This window comes from Galleria mellonella, unplaced genomic scaffold, assembly GCF_026898425.1.
Source record: "Galleria mellonella isolate WM207_F2 unplaced genomic scaffold, CSIRO_AGI_GalMel_v1 utg184, whole genome shotgun sequence".
Taxonomy (NCBI): domain Eukaryota; kingdom Metazoa; phylum Arthropoda; class Insecta; order Lepidoptera; family Pyralidae; genus Galleria; species Galleria mellonella.
This window is the reverse complement of record NW_026442025.1, coordinates 10,854,189-10,864,661: the sequence shown is the minus strand read 5'-3', so window position 1 is coordinate 10,864,661 and position 10,473 is coordinate 10,854,189. Positions and strand designations below refer to the sequence as shown.

The 10,473-nt window shown below is 33.2% G+C and overlaps 1 protein-coding gene across 1 annotated transcript; it reads right to left on the bottom strand.

Annotated features, from left to right (window-relative positions):
• Positions 1-86: 86 nt before the first annotated feature.
• On the bottom strand, positions 87-2,102 carry LOC113509571 (putative nuclease HARBI1). The gene is given in 4 exon segments (XM_052893695.1): positions 87-1,227; positions 1,326-1,421; positions 1,424-1,598; positions 1,658-2,102. Coding segments are annotated over 4 exon segments (756 nt in total). The 5' UTR covers positions 1,939-2,102; the 3' UTR covers positions 87-1,023.
• Positions 2,103-10,473: the final 8,371 nt, after the last annotated feature.

Here is a 10,473-nt window from a genome sequence, read left to right as displayed (position 1 = left end):
GGCCGGCAGCACACCTGCAATGCCGTAGGTGTTGTGGGTGACCATGGGCGGCGGTAGTCACTTACCATCAGGTGAGCCGCATGCTCGTTTGCCCCCTGTTGTAAAAAAAAAAACATTAACAATCAAAAAGTCCGAGAATGGAAAAACGTACCCACAAAGTGCTTTGTTGTTAAACACAAAAAAACAGCTTATTAGGCTCTGATTACCCTTTGTAGCTCCAATTATCCCATATCCTTCAATATGGTCTATTTTTATTTTTTAGATGCTAAAATGGCAAGAAAAAGGGAACGCACCGCTACGAAAACGTTTTGGACCGTTAAAACCTTAGAAAATGCTGTCAAAAAACTTCAGAGTGGCGGTACATCAGTACAAAAGGTATTAAAAGAGACTGGAATACCCTACAGCATCTTAAAAAAATATTCAGATTGGCTAAATCTAACGATACTAGCTACAGACGACCTCCTAAACTAGAAAGATTATCTGTATTCACTGAGGAACAAGAATCCATTTTGGCTAATCATCTACATACAATGTCAAACAAATTTTACGTACTGACGAGGACTCAGTTTTGTAAGGTATGTTAGGCTAAGGGTGAAAAATTTGATGTCACAGATCGATTTAATGAAGCCAAGAAGTCTGCGGGAAGAGACTTTGTAACTGGCTTTTTCCAACGACATCCGTATTAGAAAGCTAGAAGCGACAAGCATCAATTGAATATAAGTTCAATAAATCTGAGGTGGACTGATTCTTTGTAAATCTGGAAAACGTCCTGTCAAAATATACTGTTATACCCAGCAATTATTAAAACAGCCAATATTATACAGTCCACTCTTATTCTACTCTGAACACATTTTACATTGTTTACTATGTACAGTGCTTGTACTTACGATTGTTTTGGATAAACAACAAGAACACAATTCCGGTACATAAAACATCTTTATTATAACCTCAACAAACAACAAAACCTTTGCTTCCACAAACCAATACATCTTTCTAGTGTTTCTTGTCCGTATATGGGCGCTGTTATATCGTTCTTCTTGGTGAGTGACTAGGTTTAGAGCGGGTGTAAATAAATATGGAGTAAATATCTCCCAATAAAAGTCCTGAGAATGCACCAGCTTCAAACCTCTGTTTTAATCGAAACTTGCTAAAAATCCGTAAGTCATGAACACTACTCCGCCACTTAGTTACAATATCCATTAATTTCAGCTCAGCATTGCAAACAACCTAAAACAAATAGTTTTTGAATAATATACAGAAGTACCTGCTGTCACATTTTGAAGGTTTTGATGTGTAATAATGATAAAAATTTACAATATCTACACATTAATTGATGCAAAACCTTTCCTATTAATGTACAGAAGACCACCATCACTATTTACTATCTTTATGCGTATGTGAGTACAGTCTATTGCACCTATTATACCATAGGGAAGTTTGAAATACTGCGGAAATTCCTCATTGTTTCTTCTTGTTGTTCTAATATAGGAGGTATTTTCAGAAATCTTTGCGACATCTGTGCTAAGATTTCTGCTACTTTTTTGCATGACCTATTTATGTAGGGTTGCGATACCCCATGCAAATCCGCAGTGTCCGAAATGTGATTCGAAATTATCACAAATGATTAAAATGCCGCTACAAGGTTTACACATGCGTACTTACTTCATGTCGAGCCCACCTTCATAACGCACAAACAACTTGCATTTTTGGAGATAGAGAGCCTCCCCTGTGATCGCATATTATATGTTCTTTCAATAGATCCACTCTTATTCCCGCAAAACGTTTGGTAAATCGGTACTTCTGTCTGAACTCTTCATCCGATAATTCGACAAAAGGATTCAAACGAACTCGACGTCTATTGGGTTGACGTGACATTTCTAATATTTTTATTGTTTTAATGTCTTTCATGTTTATTAAATTAAACAAATCAGATTGCATTTTTAATAAAAAAATCTCACAAGGCACAAAACTTGAAATGAAACAGATAGCAAATTTAAAAAAAAATAACCGAGAAAAAGGTTATAAAGGTAAGGAAAACGTAAAATTTGGCGGTCGAGTTTTTCTGTTTCAGATAAGTTACAAATAGCATTTATATTATTAGGAGTACAAATAAGTTTCCGCCGTTTTATTGTGGATGGCGCGGCACGGAGTTTCGGTTAGCTTTCGCAGATGATAACCGGCTTAAAAAATAGTTTCGACATTCAAGACCAACATAACCTATTAATATTATTGATTTGATATTGGTAAAATATAATTTTTATAACTTGAAAATGTCAAAATTTGAGCCAAATAAGCGTCATTTGCGGGAAATATTAATTTACTTCTTTAATTTAAAGAAATCTGCTGCTAAGGCGCATCAATTGCTCGTAGAAGCATATGGTGAGGGTGCTTTGAGTGAGAGAACGTGTCGAGAGTGGTTTCAAAAGTTTAAAAACGGTGATTTCGACGTAGAAGACAAAGATCGCAGTGGAAGGCCAAAAATTTACGAGGATGCAGAATTGGAGGAGGATTCATCTCAAACATAAAAAGAACTTGCTCTAACATTAGAAGTCACTCAGCAAGCAGTCTCACATCGTTTAAAATCATTAGGAATGATTCATAAACAAGGAAATTGGGTTCCGTACGAATTAAAGCCGAGAGATATTGAACGCCGATTATGCTTAAGTGAAATGCTGCTAGCTAGACATAAAAAAAAGGGTTTTTTACATCGTATCGTAACTGGTGATGAGAAGTGGATACATTATGACAATCCAAAAAGAAAAAAATCATGGGGATTACCTGGCCACGCGTCAACATCAACAGCAAAACCGAATATTCACGGAAAAAAACTTATGCTGTGTATTTGGTGGGATCAGCTAGGTGTAGTGTATTATGAGTTGCTTAATCCGAGCGAAACAATTACTGGAGCCCTCTTAGTGCAGTCATTGAAGCGAAAAATACGGTCTTACCTCCGAATTTTTTTACTGTGAACCGAATTGCATACAATTTTGGAATTAGGCTCATCTTACCCTTAACTTCAAAAGTGAAAATGATCTGAACTCCGCCTATTATTTTTAAGGGGTGTAAACAACCCCTTAATGGAAAAATTGACATTGAGCCATTTTATCGCTAGAAAACATGTCTAATAGTAAGTGGTGAAATTGTAAAGTATTTTCTAACATAATTACCTCATATTAAAATCATTTTCAACCCCTTGAAAATCTTACAACCCTTGCAAACAACCCCTAAATTGAAAAAATCACAAAAAAATACTTTGGTATGACATAAAAAGATGTAAGTATAGAGTAAGTAATATTTTATATTCTCTATAATAATTATCAAATTTTTAACCCCCTTTCAACCCTTGAAAACTACCCCTTGATAAAAAATTGTTAAAAAAATTTTTTTGATAAAATGAAAAGGATTTAAATATTATTCCACACTCTCGAAAATGATTATCATATTCTTAAGCTTTTCTACCCTTAAAACTACCCCTAAATTAAAACAGTAAATATATATGATTACATATTTAAAAATAATTTAATTTAGAGTAAAAAATTGTCATTTATTGAATAAAATATTTATAAATTATATAAAATTGTAATATTATTATTAAAATATAATATTATTATTCATGACTCAATGTCGGAGTCGCTGTCACATTCAACATCTTCTGGCTGAATTGGAGGGCTATTTTGGCAGTTATCTCCACTGCACGTTCCACAGGTACTATTACAAAACAGACCAACTTTTCTGCATCCGCAAGACGCTCCACATCCTTTTTTGCAGTTGCAAAAAATCATTTTCAGCAGTTCTTGTGGTGCGGGTGGATCTACAGACTTAATAGGATTCAATAAACCGTCATTCATGACCCACCCCCAATCCGTTGGATGAATGTTTTTGTTGCCAAGCCAAATCTGGGTTTGAAGATAAACCCTCTTAGTATGCTCATTTATGGCACCAACGGTTGGAACTAAGGATGATAATTTTACGGCAGTGTTTTTCGTAGCAGCTTTGAGAAAACTTTCATAGCGCATCTTTTCGAGATATTCTGATAAGCTTTCTACTCGACTCAGCTTATTTTGTTGTGCATCTTTAGCAAGTCCATAAAAACATACCATGCAATATCTACCTGCCTCTAAAATATCTTCGAGTTCAGATGTATTATTCAAAAATATCTCTGCCTTACTTCTCAAATCTTGCCTTCGTTCCAAAAGATCCATAAATATTTTTTTGCCTTTATTATATGCCGCCGAAGTTGAGTCACACCCAGTAAATGAATGTGCAAAAAGAATAAATTTCGAACTATTTGGGTATTTTATTTCCAAACTTTTCGATAAATATATTACTGTTTGCACTCTTTGTTTGCCTAATTTTAAAAATAAAATTTCTTCGTCTTCTGTAGCCCGGGCAGTTAAAATCACTAAAATGTCAACATCTTCTGCAACAATTATTTTTGTCAAGTCAGTACTAAATGATACTGCTGTATCAACAATTAGTTCGTCAGCTTCACCTTCACCTTGGCAGCATTTAATAGATTTTTTTTCCAATTCTTCCATAAGAAATTTAATAAAACGTCTTTTGTTTTTATAATTCGATAAGAATTTATCTTGGCTAATATTGGCTGGCATATCTTTGGTAAATTGGTATTCCTTTGAAGCAACTTTCAGTGCTCGACGATTTCTCTCTGATGCTTTATTACTTTCTCTATCATAACAATCAAAAACTACCGTAATATTATTACCAAAATGATTTTTTAAATATGAAATATAACTGTCAAAAACGTCTGCATAATTACATTTCGAAGGCCATTTTACTCTATATAATAACATTCCTCCATCAATAAAGTACACTGATGCTTCCTTGTTGATCACAATGTCCTGGGTTTCGAATAATGAGTATAAGATAGATTTGTTTGTCTTTCGCATCCCAATATCGTCAAATAATGAAAGTGGATATGGTGCCAGTTCATATTTCAGGTACATCTCCAACTCTTCGTTACTCTTTTTCATGATACAAATACGTTGAAATAATAGTAGTGGATCTATAGGCACAATTTTATCGTCAATTTTGACTTTGCTATTGACACCAATTAATGAGATAACTTTATCTTTTTTGGACAATTTTATGTCATTAAAAGTTATATCATCGATGCTCTTCATGGCTTCGATGCCAATCGCCAGAGCGTTGTAGCAATTTATCTCATCAGTGCCGATCAACCCTGTTACAATGTTTTTTAGGTGATCAATGTCTTCAAATGGATTGTGCTCCAACAAAAATGTTTTTAAAACCAACACGTCTTTCTTATCTTTTTTGATTCTCGCATCTCTCGCGTCAACATGTTGGTAGCTTTTATTAAATGCGATATCACAAAATTTCTCTAATGCTTCAATTACATCGTTCGTGTATATGATACCTTTGATCCATTTGAATACAGTGCTTTCCGTAGTGCCTCGTTTGAACGGTCCACCTTCTACGCTCATTGCTCTCATCAGAGTTTGTTCAATGGTTTGGTCGGAGAAAATACCAGCATAAAACTCATTGGACCTCCGGGAAGTAAAAAATCCTTCCTTGGTAAATTTTTTAAACTCACGTGGATCCATAATTAATTTCAAAAGTCTCATTTTTTGAAGATAAAGTCGAGCAGATTTTGCATAGTTGAAATGCCCAGCGGCGTGAAAAAAAGGTATCATAAGCTCAATACAATTCAGATGCGCTTCCCAGTCACCCATTCTTTCAGCTGCAAGAAATTTTTTAAGTAAAGATACCATTTTATAGTATAATATCCACAGTTTGCATGTTTTTCCTCTGTTTTCAATTTCATCCAGTTTCGATTGAAATATTTCATTCAGTTTTTTTAAGTGCTCATTAGACTTCAATTTCTCAAAATTCATTTCGTAAGTAAAATACTCTTCATTATCAAGTAATTCTTGAAACTCAACATTGTTTTCTCTTTTTAATTCATCAAATATTAGAAGCGATAATGCCTGCGGCAGAATAAAATGAGCTCGCACTGCACGAGCATACGAATGCCCATTTAGAATTTGATCAACTGATCCTTCTGCAAAGATGAGCGAAAATATTTCCTTAATTCCACTTCCTTCCATAATAGTGCCAATGCATCCCATAAAAGACATTAAGAGATGAAAACCTCCGAGTCGCACAACTATTAACACGTCATCGAAAACCAAAGTCTCGGCAATATCACAAGCCTTAATATATAAAGGCTGGTCAAATGTTACGATGCAGGTTTTCATGCCTTCTTTTGAAACAATTGCAGCAGCATTGTTTAAAGCTGTGAATAAAGTATTGTAATCACTTGGGGGTCCATTAATAAATGGCAAGAAATTTATTTTAGACACTTTATAATTAGTGTTTTCTGCACATAGCATAGACATGAATCCATTCCAACCCAAAAAATCGAGATCTCTTGCATACTTGAAATAACTCCATAAGACATTCAGCACATCGATTATGGTTATTGTAAATTTCGGTTCAGGACTAATTTTTTGAACTTTAATGATACCCAAACCACTTCCTGTTTTTTTAGTATATAATTGAATATCTATTCGGTTTTTCTCCACCAATTCTGATTCAAGAGGAACTTCTGAACTACGCAAACGTTTAATGGGTTTTCTTGCTTGTAAACATTCTGCAGGAGTAATTATTTCAATCGATCCTAAATTGTGAAAAGTTCCTCGTCCATCTATTGTGCAAACATTAAAATCACTATTATCTGAAACGATTTGAAGGAATGGTTCTTTTAGAAGTCTCTCGTCTTGGCATGCAGCTGAAATTTCGTACAATTGAACTTCAGCATAGCTGCACGAAAAACCAAGATTATAACATAATTCAATCATCTTTTTCGAACCAAATTTTCTGTAGAGCGTAGCACCTGTAGCAAGTTGAAGTGGAGAAATAAAACTTTTAGGTCGAGCGGAGGACATTATTGCATGAGCAATAGATGTAATTTTTTTTGAATACCAATTAAAATTTTGTTCATTATGATGCTTATCTTTATAAATAATATGTTCTAAAAATCTGAGCAATTGAGGCGGAATGCTCTCGTTAACATTAATTAATATTTTATCACTTGGTGAATACTGATTGACATCGCAAATGACGGTTCTAATTTTTCTACGTATGAGCTCGGCAGCAGAGTCAATGAGTGCATTTTCTTCCTCTTCGATAGTTTTTGATTTTTGCTTTCGCCATGAGTCGGTCAATATATCGTACAATGTAGTTGAAAAGCATACGTACGTTACACCACCTATTCTGCTAGAAATAACTATTTGATTTCCAAACCTTTTTTTTAAATGATTTTTTATAGTATCTTCATGTGGAATTACATCACATATCTGTACAGCTTCGATTAGTTGAGTCATAGTAAATTGACACTCTTCACTAGAGAGCATGAAATCGTAGATTTCTTCCATTGCTTCGCTGATTTTGTCAAAGTAAGGGGTTTGCGAACTTCTCGTAAAAAGTTTATATTCATTTTTTAATTTTAGTACGCAATCCTCGTGGTATTTGCCCTCTGTTAGAATGACATGATTTTCCGCGCTGTGAATGCGCTTCAAAATCTCTCGACGTTCGTCGTCTTTGAATATAATAAGCATTTTTGCTAAATTTTGTATAAAATCTAAAGACTGAACTTTCGAAGTTTTCTTTTTCATTGCAGACGCTTTTTTTTTTTTTTTCTTGTAAGGTATTTATCTCATTATCGCAGATAAAACAATTTTTATCCCAGTCAAAAAGAGTAGCACTTACATCACTTGCTGAACCAACACTTGAACTTGTACCTGATCTTCTCAATTTTTTCTTTGTTGGACTTACACTGTTTTTTACAGCAGCTCTTTTTGCACTTGCTGCAATATTTCCCTTGTGTACATAATTACTTCTGCACGTATGATGAACATACACAGTTTTTGAATTATCCATATTTGAAAACAATTTATCACGTCTTTCGTTTGAAGCTGCTTTTAAACCTACTTTACCCTTTGAAGTCACCAGCACAAGTCTTTCTGACGTATTTAAAAGGCAAATTTCACAGAATTTTTCTTCAGTATCATTGCTACTGCTTGTACTAGGTTCGTCCATGTTCATTTAAAATAAAAATTTAATAAAAAAATTCTGAAACAAACATTAAGAAATTTATTCAATATTTGTTGTTTTTTAGCTTATTCGATAATTTATTTTAACAGTTTAAATAAACTTACCAATACAGATACGCAATTAGTGAGAAGCTATTGAAAAAAAATCGCTTCCACAAGTATTCTTTTGAAGATGCTTTTAAACCCTCTTCACCCTGTGAAAGTAAGATCAATTTTAATTTTCTTAATTAAATTGTATGAATAGAATAGAATATCATTTATTTGCTTAGAATAATTAGGTACAATGTGTCATAGTATGGTATGTGTGCATGTTTGCTATTAATTTATCACCTTCTTGCTAAATTTTCGAATTTTTTATGTAGGGCAGAACTAATTAGTAATATATATTTATGTATCCAATAGCTCTAAAAAATGTGTTGAATTAAAAATTCCACTATACATAATCTATCAGTTAATTTTATTATCGAATAATTTTGTGACAATTACCACAATTGACAATTGACATTGACACCTTAATATTTGAAAAAAGTAATTACATTAATTACGAGAATAAGCTTAAAAGCCGACCAGGCTATAAATAATTAAACAATTTACTTTATTTACAATATAAATTCAATTTTATAAAATTACCTGATATAAGATGCAAACTGGATTAAGTGCTGCTATCGTGCTATTTGAATAGTACGAACGTCAATACTAGTAGAATATATTTTCATTAGATTTTTGGATAATGTAATTTTATGGCACAATTTTAATAAGATATTATTAAAAAAACAGGTTTTTTTATCTACTTACATTTTTTTATTAAACAAAATGTATTGAAATTGGGTGTCTAGTTAAAATATTATATATATTAAACACGTGCTCATTCCTTTGCAGACGGAAATATACTGGTCACATTATAACGAATAAACGGAGCACGCACAGCTGATCACATGGCTTTTTCGTTGGCCCCCTCACTCAAATGTGTTATATATACATATAAGAACGTTGGTATGTATTCATGCCTACGTTTCCAACATATATGAGCCATATTATGTATATATATACACATTACAATAGTTGTGGGTCTCTATTATACTGCGTACTTTCACATTGCTCCTAATATTCACACTCCGAAATTTTCAGTTACTAAGTAGAAAGAAATATGATAAGTTTTTGGACCATAACTCCTTCAATTTTCATGCTATCACAATTTATAAAAAACCATTGTTAAGGTAATTAAGAGAGCTACAACATCCTTCATTGCAATATATAGTAAAAAACCTTTTTCTAAAACGGTGAAGGGTTAAAGGGCTGAAGAGAGGCTGTGATTACGCTGCCACGCGCTCTTTAAACAATCATATCTCCGTCAATTTTTGTTTGACAGAAAAAACAAAAAAACCAAATTGTTTGTCAGAAAAATACCTAAATTTTTAATCCGTACACTTTTATACGTATCTGTCGTCATTTTTGAGATATTATGAAAAAAAAGTGGGTTTTTTAAAAATTTGAAATTTTGTTTTTTTTTTAATCGTGACTTTTTTGAAAAATATGTGTCCTGAAGCAGCCAAACTGATACTATCTATCAAACTCTTCATAATAAAGTTAATTCTAGGCGGAATACGATTAATTTTAATTTTGGTGGAAATGGCACTTATGAAACCCATTGATTTAAAAGAAAAAAACATTAGATGCTCCGCTTATTTGCAATACAGCTCACTTATTTTACGTGCAAAAGACTTTTAATAGTGCTCATTTTAAAGCTTATTTCAAGCACTACAAAACCCTTTTGTATTAGAATGCATAAAATGCATCTGCTCGCCGCTAGATGGCATTGACCACATCGATTAAATTTCAGACAAAATAAAAAACGGCTTTGATCTTTAATATCTAGCTAAATATTGCACTTAGAATACTTTATAAAAAACCAAATTGTTCATTGTTTTACCTGCTACAATTTTGTTCTTTATAAAATTTTCGATAAAACGTATATTTTTGGAGATATTTGCAAAAAACCGATGAAAAACGTGAAATAATTGCGAATTTTCAATTGCCAATAACTTGAAAAGTATTGGATTTTTTGAAAAACTTTATAGATGATTTTTTGCTTAAAATTAGGCCTTCTATCGACATCCGAGGTTATTTTGCAAAAAAAAAAATTCACCCCCGAGAAGGGGTGGCAACCACCCCCAGGGTGGTTGCGGAGTTCAAATCATTTTCACTTTTGAAGTTAAGGGTAAGATGAACCTAATTCCAAAATTGTATGCAATTCGGTTCACAGTAAAAAAATTCGGAGCAATAATGCTTCAATGACTGCACTATCTATCGAACACAATTGATGAGATTGAGCCGAGCTCTGAAAGAAAAACGCCCTCAATACTATTCTAGACACGAAAAA